Source organism: Leptidea sinapis, chromosome 26 (assembly GCF_905404315.1).
Source record: "Leptidea sinapis chromosome 26, ilLepSina1.1, whole genome shotgun sequence".
NCBI lineage: Eukaryota > Metazoa > Arthropoda > Insecta > Lepidoptera > Pieridae > Leptidea > Leptidea sinapis.
The window spans coordinates 6,682,425-6,702,100 of NC_066290.1; the positions used below are offsets into that span (position 1 = coordinate 6,682,425).

At 34.3% G+C, this 19,676-nt stretch overlaps 2 protein-coding genes across 2 annotated transcripts; one reads left to right on the forward strand and one right to left on the reverse strand.

Moving 5' to 3' along the window:
- The first annotated feature begins 448 nt into the window (after positions 1-448).
- On the forward strand, positions 449-1,518 carry LOC126972576 (uncharacterized). The gene is made up of 2 exons (XM_050819437.1): positions 449-774; positions 1,296-1,518. The coding sequence occupies exons 1-2, from the start codon at positions 561-563 to the stop codon at positions 1,439-1,441; spliced, it is 360 nt and encodes a 119-aa protein (XP_050675394.1). The 5' UTR covers positions 449-560; the 3' UTR covers positions 1,442-1,518.
- Positions 1,508-18,070, reverse strand: LOC126972552 (scaffold protein salvador). Its single transcript, XM_050819399.1, has 10 exons — positions 17,864-18,070; positions 17,592-17,760; positions 16,638-16,719; positions 16,317-16,424; positions 15,369-15,498; positions 14,466-14,570; positions 8,821-8,998; positions 5,096-5,232; positions 2,399-2,531; positions 1,508-1,805 (listed from the first exon to the last, which is right to left on the reverse strand). The coding sequence occupies exons 1-10, from the start codon at positions 17,946-17,948 to the stop codon at positions 1,742-1,744; spliced, it is 1,191 nt and encodes a 396-aa protein (XP_050675356.1). The 5' UTR covers positions 17,949-18,070; the 3' UTR covers positions 1,508-1,741.
- Positions 18,071-19,676: the final 1,606 nt, after the last annotated feature.

Here is a 19,676-nt window from a genome sequence, read left to right on the forward strand (position 1 = left end):
TTAACTGGTCAAACGTTTGCAGCTAGGTACTTACTTTGTAAGCGAAAAAGACCCACCATCACGGATCACCACTCTAACTAGTAGGGAAAATGTTCTACTTACTAACGAAGCTATGTGCTTTATGCAACGTTCGCCTACTATGATTTACCCTCATGCGCCCAAAGAAGTTTCACTTCAAAATTCTTAACTTGTCAAAAGTTTGCCGCTAGGTAGGTACTTACTTCGTAAGCGAAAAAGACCCACCATCACGGATCGTGATGGTGGTTCTTTATAGCATCTGAATCTCAATCATTATTTAGACAGTTTGCTGTTCATTCTTCACTCCTTTTTGCCTTCAATAATTCACAAAGAAAAGTCCGATAGGCCAAAAAAAAAATATTTTTGGCCTATCGGACTTGCATCCGGGTTCCCATGCCATTAAATAAAATTAAAAAAGTATACATTTTATTTTGACTTTTTAGGTTGTTTACAATTTATATATGTATGACAAATACTAAAACTTACATAATAATTAATATGCTTCTGGTTAAAAGCAATTGTCTTACAATTTTTCAATAAAAATGATTCATAAGTGGTGGTATGTATTTATAAGAAAGCGTACTAAACCAATTCCCGAAGATACAGCCGTTGTATGGAAAAAGAGGCTTAGTATTGCATATGGTTTATTAACCTGGAATGCTTTTGGATTAATGATATATTCAATTTCTCAAGGAAAGGCAGATTGGGCACATTATTATGGCTTGAAATCTGATGAAGAAAAGGCAATTTCACCTGGTAAGGGATGTCAGCTTATCAAGTACTATTACTGTAATGCTAACTAAAAAATTGTGTTTACCAATATAAAGTTTAAATGTTTCTGGTGACACCTAGGGTCTAAATAAATGAATAGCTGAGATACAACTAATTTGATTACTATAGATTTCCATTGTGTATATTTCTGTATTTCATTTTTAAAGTGTAAGTTATATGTCTTTTTTATCCCACCTTGATGAAAAGCTGTCTTTTAGTCCCTGGTACGAGGGACAATAGTGGCACAATCTCTCCCGGCAAGACAAATTTGTCCCTCGTGCCAGGAAAAAAAAACTGTGCTTTTCACCCAGGTGGAAAAGAATCGTATACACACCACATGAGATAAGTAGGATAGTGCCACCAGTCAATATTCTGCCGGTGAGAATGACCAACTTTTCTCCCTAGGTCAGTAATATATTATAACAAACATAAAAAAATAGTTTTAGTTAATTGTTTTTATAAGTAATAATAATAAGTGACTTAATCTTATTATTTCTTATTCATAGCAAAATCTTGGACACAAATCCTTGGAATTAAAAATGCAAAGGTATACAGAATATCGGGATTAACAAAAACAGATGAATATGAAATAATAGATGGAGAGGAAGTAAGGAAACCAGACATCAAAGAAACAGAAGAACTTCTAGACTAGATGATATTTAAAACAGCCCAAATGGTATAAGTTGGTTTATGTGATTATAAAATTAAAAGTCATAACATATTTCAAAATAGTTTATTTTGTAAAATAAGGCACTTATTTATACAATAATTATAGTAGCTGAGAATCGTAATAGCTAATACAATAGAATAATTTAAAAAATATAAAATTGTCTCTACCAGCCTCCAAGGCAAATTAAAAGGCACTTATGATAAAGTCATCTAGTTTTACCTAAAATCACAGTTTAGTAGGGTGATCATTATAAATACAGCCATAGCTTACAAAATATAACAATCAATAACCAGAATGAATATTTTTGGCTCTTCTCCTCCTTTCAAGTTCTTGTAGTAAAGCAGATCTGAATCAGAAATAAATTAATTATTAAAAGTAAATATATATACAAAAGCCCTAAAAAAACATGGTTTTTCTCATCATCTATTGGAAAACAATTTGTGGAGATATAACAAATTTGACATTAGTAATTATTTAAAAGATCAAGTGAACAACTGACTTAAAGATTACTGGATCTGCAGCAAACTAGGAGATCAGTTATTTTTTATTTTTATTAGGCACTTCAACAGAATATGTACATTTACAAATATAAACTTAACATGATTTATAATTCTAATATGCACACCTATAAAAGAAATACACAACATTGACTAATAATTGTTTAAAGTAGGTGTTTTAAAACTATGTACAAATAAAAGTAATTGTGAAAATTAATTTAATTTGGTAGTATTTTATTCTTAAGTGAGCCATGAGAGTCATTGAATATATCTACATTTGGGTGTCTTCTAACAAGCATGTTATATTATTCGCCAGCTCTTGAGCCTACTTATCACTTAAGTATATAAGGATTGTGATACTTGGCATTCTTTGTATCAAGTCAGGGATAAGTGTGCAGATATACATATTTTTTTTTCTTTCTTTCTGAACAGTACTACTCACCTATATTGTTCATATTTCATAACAATCAGCTGTAGTTCTTGTTTATAAAGACGGGTCAGCATATCAGAGTAGCAATCCAATTCACTAAGACGAAACATGTTCCAGCGCAATTTGTGATCCAATTCCTGATCAGCTAAAAGTTAAGAGAAAAACAACAGGTGGTATAAAAAGCATAAGTAATTTAATAATAAGATCAAAAAGTTTAACAATTTTTTTTGATAAAGAGCATTCCCCTCATGTTAAGTGTAATTACATGCCTGCTACCCTGTGCTTTACTGCACACAAGTTTTGACTGTGATGACTCCATTGTAGGTACTGAATCCTGATGTCAGGATTGTGGGGCATAATTTCATGAAGAGTGCAAGCTAAATTGGGCTTCAGGGTGGCAATTGTCTGTGGTTTGACTGCATAAATATGCATAATAATTTCACACAGAATCCGCAGAGAGGTGTAATGAGGGTGACACTGATAGTTTTTAGAACTGGCTACTTGTAAACAAAATATATATAAATAAATAAAAAATAAGCTTTTTTTGTTAAGTTCTCACTGAGGGTTATCACTTTAAAACATAAATTGTTTAGGTTAATAATCCTGATTAATGAACCATTCAGTATTGATTGTTATTATTTCTCCTTCTCTTCCCTAGATGATAATAATATCGATAAAACCTCTAACATCACTATTATATGCCCCTGCCCTTATGGTGTGACAGAGAAACTTGCAAGGATTTGAGGTCTATTAACTACATTTCCTTCTTGTTTTCACTCCCCTAAACATATACGAAATGGGACAAGTTTGGTCTCTTTCAGCACAAATTAGTCTGTACATTTAGTAATTCAGTTTAGTTCCATTTAAAAATATTAAAATGCTTGAGGAATTCTTTAAGTCAAATTTATAGATTTCTATTGTACGCAATATTTATTTAAAATACAAAGGTGCAAACTTATTTTTCCTTATATTTACAACATTTCCAAAAATGTTGAATAGGAAAAATGTTATCACTTTTTGTGTAACAATTTACAGCTTCACAATCTTCTTATTACGTGTATGTGGTTGTGGAAGATAGCATCACTGTTGTCCAGCGCATAATGGAGACAGATGAAAGAGTGACCTATCAGTAGATTCAGACAAACTGAGTCATGGGTATGTCATGTGCACAAAACCCTTCATGAACATTTAGCTATCAGAAAGCTTGTGCCTGGTGGATACCTCAAATTTGATCGTGGTCCTCCGTCGCGTTTATTGCTGCCGTGAAATGGTTGAAAGATTTAACAGAAGTGACTCAAATGCTGATTTCCATACATCTACCGGTGACGAAAGCTAGATTTACTATTATGATCCCAAAAGACAGTCTGCAGTGGGTGTTCCCTTGCTAGGTGTTGTCAACGAGGGTGACAGAGGTCGAAGCGTGGAAAAAAAGATGATGGCTCGTCCTTCAGAAGGAGAAGATCGAAAAACAGTTAGTGGGTGGTACACTACCAATTGTTTGCCACTTGTCTTGGACAATGTTCGCTAATGCTCGTAGCACACCGCCAGGTCGACAACGGTCGACTATTTGGCGACATCACAAGTGGAACTACTTACCTTGCCATTTCTATTTATAAAATAAAAAAAAAAAACGAATATAAAAGAAAAACTTCGAGGAAAAAAGGTTATTGGACGACAAGGCAACTGTGGCTGCGTGCCGTCAAAGCGACCCCTAAGAACGAGTGGGCGAAGTGCTTTTTTTCTGTTATTCCATCAGATACAGTGATGCATTGAGGCGAATGCATTTTTGATTTTATAAGAATTTTCAGATTGACTCTCGTAAGTCGAAACGATCCCACGACGAAGCCCATAAACTTATCATATTGGAGCCACGTGTTTTTGAGGTAGATACCACAATATATTCTAGGCCATAAAAACTTATTACCATCATCTGATATTAGCCGCCATTAAAAGTGAGCGTAGCAGATACCACTCGACCAAAATCCACATCAAACAGTGACTTTTTCAGAGTGTAGAGACACTTGATAATATCAAGTGGATTTTCGTCCCTCCATTGGGTTACATTATTAATAAAGGGTATTTATTTTTTAATCTGGATGAGCTTTATTGACGCTATAAGTCCTACATTTGACTTACTCTTTATTCGACAACATTCAAGTTCAATGCAGTAAAAGAGTGGAAAACAAGATATATCCTCCCTATTTGCCAATAACAACCAACTACTTGCTATTTGATTGACCTGACTTCTGCCGCAGAATTCCACCTTGGCTCGACATGCTACAAATTAGGATACCATCCAGACATCAGGACCATCTGGTGTTTCTCCACAGTGCGGTTTTCAAGAAACTTTGTCCCACTTTCAACCACGCTTGGAATGAGCTTCCTTAAGTGACGTTTCCGGGACGATACGGCATTGATACCTTTTAAAGAAGCACCTTTTGAAAGGTCGGTAACGCTCCTGTAATTCGTGTTTCAAGTGGCGACGGTGATCATTTAACATCACGTGACCGATACGCTCGTTGGTCCTTCTCTTCTATAAAAAAAATATTTCAGTCACCTGAGAGCAAGATGTATAAATAGGGAACACATGCAACTCCAAAAAAAATCGAGAATCAATTTGGTAAGTAATACTGTAGTGTTCAGACGTCAGATGTAGACCAGCATTAACATTTGATCACAAAGAAAAAAGATACGTTGCTAAAATATTACCTTTCGAGTAAACCACAAGCCAATGTGGTATCTCTTCGAGTAGATATGGCGGCACCAATGTTGGGACCAGAGGACTCACTAAATAACACCCACCTACTAGACATGGATGTGCGTAAGTCGTTTGATGTGTGATTTCACTGAAATTATATGTTTTTTTAAATAAAAAAAAACTGACAGTCAATCGTCAATAGCCACGGAATAGAAGATACAAGTACAAGTGTCACACGCGTGTGATTTAATTATGCGGAGGTCCGCAACATTGGCTCTGTCTACGTACTTAGTGTGAACGAATCCAGACCGTTCATTTTCATTCGTCGGCGAGTCGATGGACTAGTTGAAATCATGGACTGTAGTTCACCTTCGACAGTATTATATACGCTCGGCAAGATAGTCTATTAAGTTGCGAGAAGGAACGACCGAATCGACTGTATGGACTCGTCGCGACCGACGACTGTGTTTATTCGTATTTATTCATTTATACCAAAAAAATAAGTAATATTAAAATTTTAATTGTTATAATAAAAAAAAAATATATTGAAGTAGGCTTTACTTTGCGGAAATCCATAATTATATAAATGATTTGAGTTTTCTTTAGTGTTAATTCCGCCAATATTTGTCTTTAAACAATTCGACACGTGTTTCGCCTCTACACGAGGCATCCTCAGGACGTGTTGTCTCGCCAAAATCTGGCACGAGACTGAATTGTTATAATAATGTAAAATTAATGAGTATTCTTCAAGCTAAATTAAACAAAAGCATTATTAAAAAAATACTAAATCATATCTTAGCCTAGATTAACTAATTTTTTGTACATGATTCGTATCTAATGGTGAAAATTAGTTCATAATTTACATTCTGTTTTAAACTATGAATTGAACTAGTCCATTTGAAATAAGTGAACGTCGACTGGTTGATTCAAAATTGTCCGTTCATTCAACGCCCATCGCTATCTGTCGCGATTAGCTACTTTCTGTGATATGACGTCTTGATATCAACGAAAAAGATTTTTTTTTAAATATTATTAGAAAAATATCTATTTTAAAGACAAAACAAATCTTATAACTATATTTACAATACTATGAGTACGTACGGCGTAGTACAGTACGGCTTTAGCCAGTCGGTCGGCAGGCGGCTATTAAAAGCAAGGGGGAAAGCCTGGCAGTTAGCCTGTATACAGCGAAGGCCTTTGATCGTGTATGGCACAAAGCGCTCCTCTCAAAACTCCTATCATTTGGGCTTCCCGAGAGCTTATGCAAGTGGACCTCCAGCTTCCTCACTGGGCGCAGCATACAGGTCGAATCCCAAGCCCGTGAACGCTGGAGTGCCCCAAGGCTGTGTGCTATCTCCCACGCTGTTTCTTCTGTATATCAATATGTTGGACGTGTCCATTGCTATGCAGACGACAGCACTGGTGATGCCGTATACACGGGTCATGCAGGTCTCTCTCGGTAAATCGTTAAGACTAAAGTTTGCGCGTTTACCACTAAAAAAACCCATTTGTCGTATCACCGCTCTTCCGACAACACTTCCCTTAAAGCCTCGCCTAGTATCAGAATACTGGGTCTCGAAATCTCTAGCGATTGGCAATTCCGTGGCCATATGGAGGGCAAAACCAAGTTGGCTTCGAAGAAACTGGGCGTCATTAATACAGCACGGCAATACTTCAACCGGCCCACATTCTAGCGCTCTACAAAGCGCAGGTCCACACATGGAGTATTGCTGTCATCTCTGGTCTGGAACACCCCAGTATCAGCTCGGTCCATTTGACCGCGTGCAACGTAGAGCAGCACGAATTGTCTGGGACCAGTGCTCTGTGAACGGCTGGTTCACTTGGTAGATATGTCGTTTCATTGTGTGTCTTCTTCCGCATTTATCACGGGGAGTGTTCCGAAGAGCTGTTTGACCTGATTCCTGCCGCCGAATTCCACCTTCGCACGACACGCCACAAGTTAGGATATCATCCCCACCATCTGGATGTGTGGCGGTCTTCCACAGTGCGGGTTTCAAGGAGCTTTCTTCCTCGTACTACAAAGCTGTGAAATGAGCTTCCTTGTGTAGTGTTTCCGGGACGACACGATATGGGTACCTTCAAAAAAAGCGCGTACACTTTTCTTAAAGGCCGGCATCGCTCTTGTGATTCCTCTGGTGTTGCAAGAGAATGTGGGCGGCGGTGATCACTTAACACCAGGTGACTCGTACGCTCGTTTGTCCTCCTATTCCATAAAAAAAATATGACTTCATAAAATTCAAACTATCATTACGTGGAAGCGTCCCAAGAATACTGGCAGCATTTCCGGGTTGGATAACTAGGCTGATCCGTTGACCGAGATAGCTGCCAGCGCTTGGGTTTCCAGTAGCTTTATTGAGGCGCGAAGACAGTATTTTGAACATTCTCCGCGCCTCTGGGCCCCATAAGCCAAGTGTCTCGACACCAAAGGGCACAAAGATGTATGATTCACAGAGACCAACATATTTGCGACGCTTGGCCGTCGAAGCAACAGCCCCAGCACCAACTGACGTAACTTGGACATGAGAAGGAGCCAGAGTGTCGACGCAATCTCTGAGTTACCTGGTGCACGATTTAAAACTCTAGTAACCAACTACCACTATGAACCGAAGATAGAAATGCTGGTAAGGCAACGCCCGAAACTTTACGAATATCCAAAGCAACGTTTGTTTACTGCTCGAGAAAGTGATATTTTGTGAGTGAGTTCCATGCAAATTATTAAGGGTATGTTCCGATATGCACTGCGAGCACTGCACAGTGCTATCACTGTAGAAAAATTAGTTCCGTCATGGACTGCCAATATACTGCCGCAGTACCCTAGGGAAATATGATTGACGTATATAGCCTATGACGTCATAAATCGCCGCCAAATTCTACTGTGAGCACTGGTGTTTTCGAGGTAAGGTACTCGCAGAACTTGGTTCACGTGATCAGTCAAAACCACTCGAGTGCCTAAAATATTAATTAAAATATTTTTAAGTTGACAGTACTCCAACAAAAGTTTTTTTAATGAACTAGAAAACTTTAATACACTCATTTGAATGCTGCGTCAAAATATGCGGCTGACAGTATACGGCATTCCGTTTTAAATAGTAACCAGTATAACTGGCTATAAAGGAACGGCTTCACAGTATACCAAATTGACGTCACACTGTACAATGGTCGCAGTGCATACCGGAACATACCTATAGTCTACATTCATAAGAGTTAACTTTGAACAACAATAAATATGCTTTTCGCCAGTTTCATTTGTAGTTTGTAGCCACATTTAAATTTTCAAATGTGTGAGTTTTCTTGACATTGGTTACCATATTAAGGAGATTAAGGGCACTTCCACTTGTTTGAACTATTCCATGATAAAGCAATATGTTATTGAGGTGTTTAAACAAAGACGAATTTATTATAATTTCCACGCGTTGAGAATGGGAGAGCCCTGCCATACCACTAAGGTCGGGTCCACATATAATAACGACACCGAAGGAAAAGGAGTATTGTAGCTAGGAGAATGATAGAGACAGAATAGGCTTTCGTTCGCTGTGGTTCATTATATAGACCACAAGTATATAGTAGACAAGGCCTAAGATTAGTCTACCTCACTCTTCAAATATCATCAATAAAAAAATACCGCTTTCAAACCGCCTGCTGACGTCACGCATTTAATATGGCAAGGTTCCATCCCTGTACCAACCCGCGGGTCATTTCATAAAAAACCACTGACTTGAAATAATAAACCCCGTGCTGTGGTGTGGATACTCTTTGCCATGGCCTCGGAACACTCTCAAGGGGATGGGTCCAGTGTGTTGTTTGAGTGTTGTGATCCATATAATAACGTCTTCCTCTCAACGTGCGGTCAGCTGACCATCCCGGTGGAAGAGGCAAATCACATTCTTCTGAACCTAAAATTAATTAATATTTACAATCATGCAAATAGTTATTTTTGCCAAACATGTTTACCCAACAGGAGTACCTACAACTAAGCTAGCTGTCACTTCCTCAATCTCCAATCCATTAACTGTAAAGTAGATCCTAGCCTATCCTAGGACATTTACAACTTAATAGTTAAATAAACTATATATGTGTTACTGGACTGTTAGCTTAGCGAAGCAAAAGTTAAATAATACATTTTACTAATATTTTATAAACTAATAAAATTTTGTTTTTCAAATTTTATTTGTGTAGTAATAATACCCTATATAATCCCGAGGCAAACGGACGTGTGTTTTGTTAATTTCGATACAATTATTTAGAAAAGATTAACGTAAGCATTAGTGAACCGTCAAATATAAACTTACGTCTACCGTCGCAAGTAATTACTGTGTGCATCGGTCATTCGTGCCTGGTGTGTGTGGAGGACGACCACATAAACTATTGGCTGAATCCAATTTAGTTTTTTTTTTCTCTCTTTAACATGTCTAAACCACTGTCGCCGGAGAAATCTAATTCTGTGCCCAGGTTGGGCACTCAATGAAATCAATCATCAATGTCACAAAATGAACCAAATTTTGAGACTCACATAACTGCCAGGAAGGCAAAAAAAAGAAACTAGAAACTGCTGGTACAGATGAATTTAAAGAAGAGATGAGGGAGTTGGTGCGCTCCATGGTAAATCAAAGTGAACATCAAATGAGTAAGCTGTTCCCGATTCTAAATGAGATTCAGGCAGCAAATTCGAAAATAGAGGCATCCGTATTCTCTCTAAGTGAAAAAAATGACGAGTTCATGAAGAAAATTCAGCATCTAGAACTTGAAATAAAGAAAAAAGACGAGCGAATTGCTATTCTAGAAGAGAAACTTGAAGAAACAACAAGAGTAGTGAAAAAGAAAGGTATAGAAATCAAAAATGTATCCAATATTGGGCCCAGGGAAACCAAAGAAGGATTGGTGTTAATGTTGTCCCAATTGGCTACTAATATCAACATGACAATAAATAGATCAGACATTACTGACATTTATAAAGTTAATGGAAAATCAGACAAGAAAACAATCATTGTAGAATTTGTATCTGAACTAACTAAGGAAGAAGTCTTAAAAAATTGTAAGTTATTTAACAATAAAAACAGAAATGACAAACTTAGTAACAAACGCCTTGGCTCAAAAAAGCAACCCGACGAACCTATATTTATAACAGAACACTTAACTGCAAAGGCTTCACGTTTGTATTTTTTGGCAAGGGACCTCAAAAAATCTAAAGGATATAAGTATTGTTGGAGATCGTTTGGTCGTGTCTACTTGAAAAGAGAAGACAACTCAAAAACTATTTGGATAAAGGCCGAAGCTCAATTACAGCCACTGTGGAATGAATGACTATTTCTGGATTTTCGTAACTATACTTATAATCTTTTAATGTATTTGTATCACTACTGTTATATTTATTATATTTTAATTATATTTATTCATCTAGTACTTTACAGCATATAAAAGTCTAATACTTTATATAAGAATACCTAAATTAAATTAATAAAATACTATACTTAATTAAGCCAGTAACTAAAATAAACCAAAGTATAAATCACTACAGAAATAATAGTATCATGCATAATATACAATTTAAGATTTACACCTATTGTAACAAAAACACCTTTAATGGATAATCATACAATAACTCTGTTGGAAGATTTAGATAGCCTGACAAATAACATCACAGCTCAACAATATTCTATTGAGTCTTTTAATAAAAACACTCCTAGGGAAGATTTATTCCTCTCCGTCGTAACCCAAAATATAAGAAGCGTTTATAACACATCGAACTTAGATGACTTAGATATCAATATAAGTATGCTAAAAAGTAATACTGACGTAATAGTTTTAACTGAATGCAGAATAGATCCCGAAAAACCAGTTCCACAGAAACCCTACTATTTTACTTATAACACTGATAGAAAAGTAAATCAAAATGATGGTGTTGTGGTATTTGTAAAAAAAAACATTAGAACATAGTGTCAAAGAAGTTGCTTTGGATGGAGCTTCCTGCCTTGAGATTTTATTTCGAAGCCCTGTATCTAGAGTGACACTAATTTGTATATACCGGCCGCCAGTAGAAAAGAAACCTGAAAATTTTATAACTTCATTAAACACCTATCTAGATTCATCCCATCTAAAATCTAATGTCATAATTACAGGAGATATAAACATAAATATTATTGAAGGGCACAGTGAGAAATACGCTAATTCATATTTAGATACATTGGCTTGACATAGGTTACTACCTGGTCATAAATTTGATACCAGAAAAAATAGTTGTTTAGACCATATAATAATTAACCTTGATCCTTCCCAATTTAATACTTTTATAGGAGTTCTAAACACTACAATTACGGACCATAAAATGACTGTTATTTATCTATATCGAAAAAAAATAAAAGATTCTACCACACCTAAAACGAAATCTGTTATCAATTATGAAGAAGCACTTAAGACCCTGCAAGAAAAATATAATCCAGATATATTAAAAATAAAAGACCCTAATACATTAACACAAAAATTACACAAATACATACAATATGCACTTAACAAAAATACTAAATTGGTAAGAATTTCAAGTAACAAAAAAATAATAAAACCTTGGATAACACCAGGCATTTTAAAATGCATTAGAACCAGAAATAAATTACAGCAACAGCTAAGAAGTGATGAATCTAATGAAATACTCAGAATAACTTACCGACGATATCGAAACTTTTGCAATAATTTAGTGAAGCAACTAAGACGTAAATACGAAAGCGAAATACTTAATAAATCTAAATCTAACAATAAGTCACTTTTAAAACCTACACCCACTGAATCAGCTTGCTTTCTAAACAATTATTTCGTTAACGTTGGAAAATCTTTAGCTATTGGAATCTCAACACCTCTTCATATTGTACAGCAATATTTTCATCGACTTCCATCACAAGCAAATACAATTGGAATACTAGAACCCGAGCCATCAGAAGTAGCAACAATTATATCATACTTAAAATCAGAGACTGCCTCGGGCTATGACAATATCCCAACCAAGTTTATTAAAGTGGCGAAAAAAGAACTTACTCCTATAATCACATGACTTTGTTCACTATCACTCGCTCAAGGTATTTTTCCACAAGAACTCAAATGCTCCATTATACATCCTGTACATAAGGGTGGGTCTAAAGAGGATGTTAATAACTATCGACGTATTTCCGTCTTAACAGTTATCTCTAAAATATTAGAAAAGATTATAAATACTAGAATAATCAAGTACTTAAATACGTATGGTTTGTTATCTAAATCCCAGTATGGCTTTCGTGAGGGAGTCAGCACTAAGGATATTCAAGATCTTACTCAAGAGGTAACAAAAAATGTGGATGGAAATAAAAAAACTCTATGTATTTTTCTTGACCTAAAAAAGGCCTTTGACACCGTTTCTATTCCTATACTTTTGCGTAAAATAGAAAAAATTGGTATAAGAGGTAACTTTTTAAATTTACTGACTGATTACCTTCATAATCGAGCAACTTAAAAACGTGTAAAACTTTTTAAAAATAAATTTTTAGTTCTGTTAAATATTCTACATCATACGGAATTCCTCAGGGTAGTGTCTCGGACCTACGCTATTTTTAATGTATATTAACGACCTAACAAATTTAAAAATACAAAATGGACAAGTTTTCTCTTATGCCGACGACACTGCCCTGCTCTTTCATGGAGGCAGTTGGGAGGAGGTCTTTTCTTTGTCAGAGAAAGGACTACTCTTAGTACAAAACTGGCTTAAAATTAACATTCTTACTTTAAATTTAACGAAAACAAATTATATTACATTTTCAATAAAAGATTCTACTCAACCTAATAAAAATTTTACCTTATCTGCTCATACATGTGACATGGCTGATATAGAAAACTGTCTGTGCACTAAACTTGAAAGAGTAAACACCACCAAATACCTCGGAGTAATTATAGACAAAAATTTATCATGGTATCCTCAGTTAAATGTAGTTGCCAACAGAGCTAGAAAATTGATCTGGATATTCAAACACCTACGTAACGTCTGTGATATCAAACTTATTAAGTATATATATACATCTCTGATGCAATCTATACTTCTATATTGTATAAGAATCTGGGGGGGTACTTTTAAAACTCAATTTTTAAGCATAGAACGAGCACAGAGAGCAATAATTAAATATATGCTAAGCAAAAATCGTCTGTATGATACCACAAAATTATATGAAGATGCGGACCTTTTATCCGTAAGAAAATTATATATATTGCAATGCATACTAAAAATACACAAAAGTAAATCTATAGATCCTTTGATTTTAAATAAACGTAAAAAAATACAGTAGTTAAATTTAAATTTACTAAAATTAAATTTGCGTCTAAACAATTTAATGCATAGGCTACGAAATTATACAATACCGCAAATAAAATCTTAAATATATACACAAAGACATATAGGGAATGTAAAACTAGCGTTACTAAATGGCTGAAAACTCTTAATTATTTAGAAACTGAAAACTTGCTAAATTAATTATAATATGAGTAAAATAGTGTAAATTTGTGTTCTAAAAAAAAAAAACTATATGATATTAATTTTGTTGTAATTATAGTATATTATACGAATAGATAATTAAATTTCGCTTGCTGTAATTTGCTTGTTATCTAAATATCGTACTTTAAACATTTTACTATTATATAAATATTCGTAAAACTACAAATTACCTTAGTTCATAGTTACAGTGGTCGCACATTCTTGAGACGATGACAAGTGTTTTTTTGTAGGTATATTATTTACAAGTTTAGTGTGAGCCGCGCAAATATTAATCTACCTTCAATATTGAAACAATTTTTAGTTTGTTTATTTTATGCCTAAGATGGGTTTATTTGAGTATAATTTATGTTTTTGTTAAATGTGTAAGCATTCTTATCCGTTGGAAAGAGCGGTCTTCCCTAACACATGTTCTGCGAACTTAAAAGGGAAGTCCTTCAAATACTATTTACTAAAATGCTAAATAAATAAATTTATGATTTTTTTGATTTGATTAATCCTAGAAGTGAGGGTTATCACTTAAAAAACATAACATATTGTAAAGATTTACAAGAGCGACATCTCAAGTCGATTTCCTAATATGCAAATATTGGGGTTGAGCAGGTTATCAACTGTAAAGTAGATCCGGTAGATGAAGCCAAAACCTGAGAGTTGAACAAAGCAAACAATATTTTATAACGATACGTTACTCGAACGGTTGGCTCAGTTGGTTAGAGCACCGGCACGTAACGCCGGAGGTCGTGAGTTCGAGTGCCGCATCGGTCATAAAATTTTGTCTTTCAAATTTTATTTATGTATTAATCCTAGAAGTGAGGGTTATCACTTTAAAATGTAACATATTCTTAATATATTATACTCACCTTGACTCGATGAAATCATATTCCCTCCGTGATTCTTGTATGGAAGAGCAGGAGTGTTCGCATAGTTATTGTAAATTTGTGGTGATTGACTCGTTGCAGTGTAGGCTAAAATATATTTATATTATATAAGTATAATGAATTAGACCCCATACCAAACAGTATTATAGCTAAAAGCCACTTCATCAAATCAGTTTTCAACCAGTAATACTCCATCAAAGTCGGTAAAGTTAATATATAAAAATAATAATACATTATAAATTCAAAAGTTCTTGCTAACATCATTGGTGGAATCGATGGAAGTGTTGACTTACACCACTGTGTCTCGGGCCTTCGTTTCTCCTCGCCGGTTTTCCGATTCATATGTATGTTTACTCTTCATAAGGTCGGCAATAATCATGAGATTCCACTGGTGTTACAGGAGAGCACAGGCGGTGGTGATTACATACCAACAAGTGACCCATATGTGTGCTTTGACCTTCTCTTCCATTAATCCATCTTTATCCATCTTTAGCACTCTATGCATCAGTATGCATAGAGTGCTAAAGAAAATATACAGCAAAGTGGGACTATTCCACTTTTTTCTGGTTAATAGCTATTTTTCAGGGAATATTACATCATGCTCGTGAATAGATACTACTTCTGATGGCTGGATAATCCTGTCATCAAGAAATTATTGCAGTGTAATTTCTTATCTTAATGGCGTTTTAATTTTGGGAGGACAGACACTCCAAAGTAAGTAGTTTGTATGGACTGTAAAAATCTGACATAATATAAAATGCACACAAAACTACATTGAAATTGCTGTTCAAATCTATAAAAACAATCAAGCTAAAGAACTTGTGATAAATGTCATCAGAACAACCGCTCTGCCAAGTGACAACGAATAAGAGAGAAAGATCTTACAGTCAGTCACATGAAGCCTGATAGAATGTGGAGAAGGTGGATGTAGTCTTGATGTTAAACTCAGATTTGAAGATATCCTAGCCATGCTCGATTCTCTAGAACTGTACTGTTGCTGTTTTTGTTGTTGCACCTACAAAAATAATGCAAGATTGTTTTTATTATCAACACTGTGAATTACATTCACGTCAAATAAAATAGAATTACTTTACATCTTCTGTTATGTTGAGGAAAGTTTTCACAGAGGTCCAAACAATAGAATTATTTCTAATAATATGAGTACTACTAGTATTTAGTAAACTTTAAACACTTAAGTAAGAATAACATATTTAAATAGACATAGTTTTTTTCAAAATAATTTGACCCCTTTAATAAGTTGTTTATCTAATAATGTGTAATTGTATAGATTTAAGTTATATTTTAATGTAACAATTTTTGGTAGTCCTAATAAAAAATAAATATACTGTATGTCGTAAGAATAGATAGAGGTACTTCAGTCTGGAGTGTTGGACACATAGTCGGGAGGTTCAGGTTTGGTATCATTTTGATGATAATGATGATTTTAAATAAAAGTATTGATTGAAATAAGTATCTCATTTTTAACTTGATTTATAAAAACGATTAAACAGTGGTAATTCATCAATATTAAAAAACAATTTTTGGTCTCATTGTAAAAATGCCAGACGAAAAACGATATTATTTACGAAAAATGTGCAAGTTACTGTTTTTCAAGTTAAACTAAAATTTCATGGAGCTCAGTTTAAGTTTGAAGTCCAAATAACCATAAGCTAATGGAGAAAACTATGGGGAAGAAGTGAATAAGATTCACAGAAAAGATTTCCTTATAGGGTGATAATAGGTGATATATTTAAAAAAAAAACGGATTAATATTATATGATTTCACAGTTGTATATCATGTGAAGAGTTACCTAATATGCAATTGTGATGTACCTGTTGTTGATTCTGATAGATGGGGTCCTCTGGAGTTTGTCTGTAATATCTGTAACTACTTTGGCGACTGAATGCTTCATCAGTATCATTAAGAGTTGAATGGGAAGCCTGCAATAATTTTCTTGTTTATATATTTAGATAAATAAGTATACAAGTACTTTAAGCATATTGAATTGCAGTATTAAGCATGTATGGAATAGCAGATAGAGGCAAAATAAGCAAGAATCATATGAACTTGAGCTATAGATTTCCTTTATGCCTAGTCATTGCAAAAAGGTTGCAATGGACATATTATATTCATACAGATTCATATCTTCTTACCAAATTAGAATCCAGTTGGAGTTGAGAATTGTGATTAAATGTTGTACTACCTACTTCATACCCCGTTGAGAGATTTGCAAACCTAAGATCAAATTTTTTTGGTTATATGAAGGCAATGCAGATAATTTAGTAACATCCATATAGTGTTTATATGTCCAAGATTAACAGATTTCTATACTATATCGGGAACTTGATGTGAACTCCATTATTTTTTAATGTTTCTTATTAGATTATTAGATAGAATTAAAAGGTAGTTTTTGATGTTCAAGAATATTTAAGTTGTAACAATATTTGGCCAGACTAGTTATCATAAGTTACTATGCTATGCATTTCTAAAGCGAGTGCCGTGGTAAAGGAAGTGTAAGTACCAAACAGCTGTTGTGTGTGTGTGACTCATTTATGTTTTGTCCACAACCACTGAATCATCAATCAATCACCATTAGTTATGTGCTATGCTGTCTAAAACGTAATAAACTGTATTACAATCATGCCAAGTGCAATGATAGCAGAACAAAAAATAAATAACACAGTAATATCATCTACATGTTGTTAAATCCTTGCATTGTATTATCATGCAATATGGAGATTACCTATCACCTTAGGATATTTAGTTATTAGGATATTATGTTATTTAGAAACTTTGTTACAGAACCAGAAACTCATGATTAGAACCATGAAATATCTTTATGTAGTTTAAAATTATTTTATTCTATATATATAATATTTTAATCTACCAAATGCTGAAGGATATGTGGTTTTTATTGTAAAATACCTATTTTTTATATCTTATGATAATGTATTATTAGGACTTATACATATATCTACACTGGATTTTTTTCATATTCTACACACTATTTCAACAATACTTACACAATTAGGTTTATTTTTATCTGCAAGTTAATAGTGGTATAAAATGTTATTTAAAAATATATTGCCTTAATTAATTGTCTATACCTGTGAGCCAGATTGGGCACGGATTCACTAGGTGTATATTTCCCTGCATGACCACTCATTGTTTGTGACTTGCCAAACTTATTCTCATTATTTTGTGAGCTTGCATCATTTGTACCAAAGGGCTGACTTCGAGGTCTCCTGTTATTTCCAGTGGTCCACACATTTATAACTGAAAGAAAATAATTGTTTTATTACATATTTTTCACTACGCACATGTTTAGATCATCCGAAAAAAGGAATCTAAATTAATTTGTATAAGTACAAAAACTTACTTGGTACGTCAGGCGGTGTATCCTTTTTTATATATTTGCCAACGACCCCTTCATTAATAGCTTTTTGTCCCTTTCGAGATATCATAATTAATTATTTACTAAATAGTAATATAAATAAAACAAAACTATCAGTCTTTACACATTATATTCATTTATTATTCTCTGAATGTTTTTTATTATTTCAGAATTCAGGTGACATGATAATTCAACTTTCAAGAGATGACGTTTATTTTTTTTTAAATATATAACGTTATGTCGTTGTCATAAGCATAGATGTTCTCTTTGTACTACTAACTAAACTGAAGTCTTAGACTATATACTCCATCTACGACTGAAGTATATTAAATCTATGTTTAGAAGATACTACATACAATCAAAACTCAATCAGTACTAATCAGTCCCATATAGTTAATACGTTCAGAAACATATATGTAACACGCCATGTGATCACACTCCCCCACACGCGGTAAAATCTAGTCGAGCTAGATCGGCGTGTTGCCAGTAGTCAAAAGATACCCGGTGTTATACGACATGAGTTCAGTCCAATATCGGGATCATAATATTCGAATACGACGGGTCATTTTTTGTAGGGTTTTGCACGAAAATAGTAAAATTGAAACACTTGGTGCGACTTTCTCTATCCGTCTATCTGTCTGTTCCAGTCGATTATTTCAATAAGTAAAACGACATGAAAGGAATAGTATTGTATATAAAAATAACCCAACATGATTGGAATAAAAAAAATTAAAATAATATTTAATAAAAAATGGGGAATTTCAAGGCTTTCAAATGTGAAATTCAGTTAACGTAAGGACCAATTTATTTTTATGGTTCATAGTTTTTGTTTTAATTATGGTCAATAGAAGTTTACCTACATTTTAAATATAAAGGAAAAATAAAACCAACGCTTTAGTTTATTTGATAATAGTAAAAAGCCCCACATTTGGCTGGTTTTTTTATTATTTTGTATTACTCATTCGGGAATATCTGCCTATTGTGCAAAAAGTGCGACAAGTTGTCGATCGCCTACGAAAGCGAAGTTGACTCGCTTCGCTCGTGCGGTCATTCGCTGTGAAAATGAAATACATTTATTTCATGAATCCAGTATCTTCTTCGTCCAATACGTTTTTTTATTCAAGTTTTTCTGTATTATATCTAAACCCAAAATCTGCAATAAATCTTCCTCGAAATCTTCATCTAGCTCGTCTTGTAATAGTAAATCCTTGGCTACGTCGCTACACTTTCGCCTTTCACACGATACTGGCAAAGCGAATGTAGATTGCAGCGTCGGATGGGGTGTTGTATATGTGCACGGCATACATTAAGTGTCGACACACTGTGTCGGATCGCGTGTTCATAATATGTTTTCACCTTAAGGCTGATCTAATCTACAGACCGTACTTAGACTTTGCTCAGGCTTTACTTACGTAAAACTTAGCTGAGTGTAAGCTTAGCTTAATCTTAAAGGTCGTTTGTATAGTCATTTAAGAGCTGAAATTTTGATGAGCATATGATAATACAGCCCAATGCTCTGCTGAGGTCTATAGAGCGAACTTAGAGTAAGAGTGTTCTGTGCACTAATAAGTAATAATGTCAAAGTTCAAAATCAAGGGTAGCAGTATTATAAATTAAAAGCCTTTACTACTGTACTAATTTTACATGCTACTAATGAAATAATAAAAGTTCCCTATTGAAGAGATAATCCTGGCTGCAAGTCAGATTATGTATAATGTCATATTATTGCATTCTCACCGAAGTTATGTTGGTGTCCAAAAGTTAAGCTTAATTAGTTATCGTGAAGTGTTATAAACGT

Coding starts and splice junctions, on each gene's coding strand:
- LOC126972552 (XM_050819399.1), bottom strand. CDS start 17,948: ATGATATCTCGAAAGGGACAAAAAGCTATTAATGAAGGGGTCGTTGGC. Junction 17,761..17,863: donor TACACCGCCTGACGTACCAA/GTAAGTTTTTGT, acceptor ATTTTCTTTCAG/TTATAAATGTGTGGACCACT. Junction 16,425..16,637: donor TCCAACTGGATTCTAATTTG/GTAAGAAGATAT, acceptor AAATTATTGCAG/GCTTCCCATTCAACTCTTAA.
- LOC126972576 (XM_050819437.1), top strand. CDS start 561: ATGATTCATAAGTGGTGGTATGTATTTATAAGAAAGCGTACTAAACCA. Junction 775..1,295: donor AGAAAAGGCAATTTCACCTG/GTAAGGGATGTC, acceptor TCTTATTCATAG/CAAAATCTTGGACACAAATC.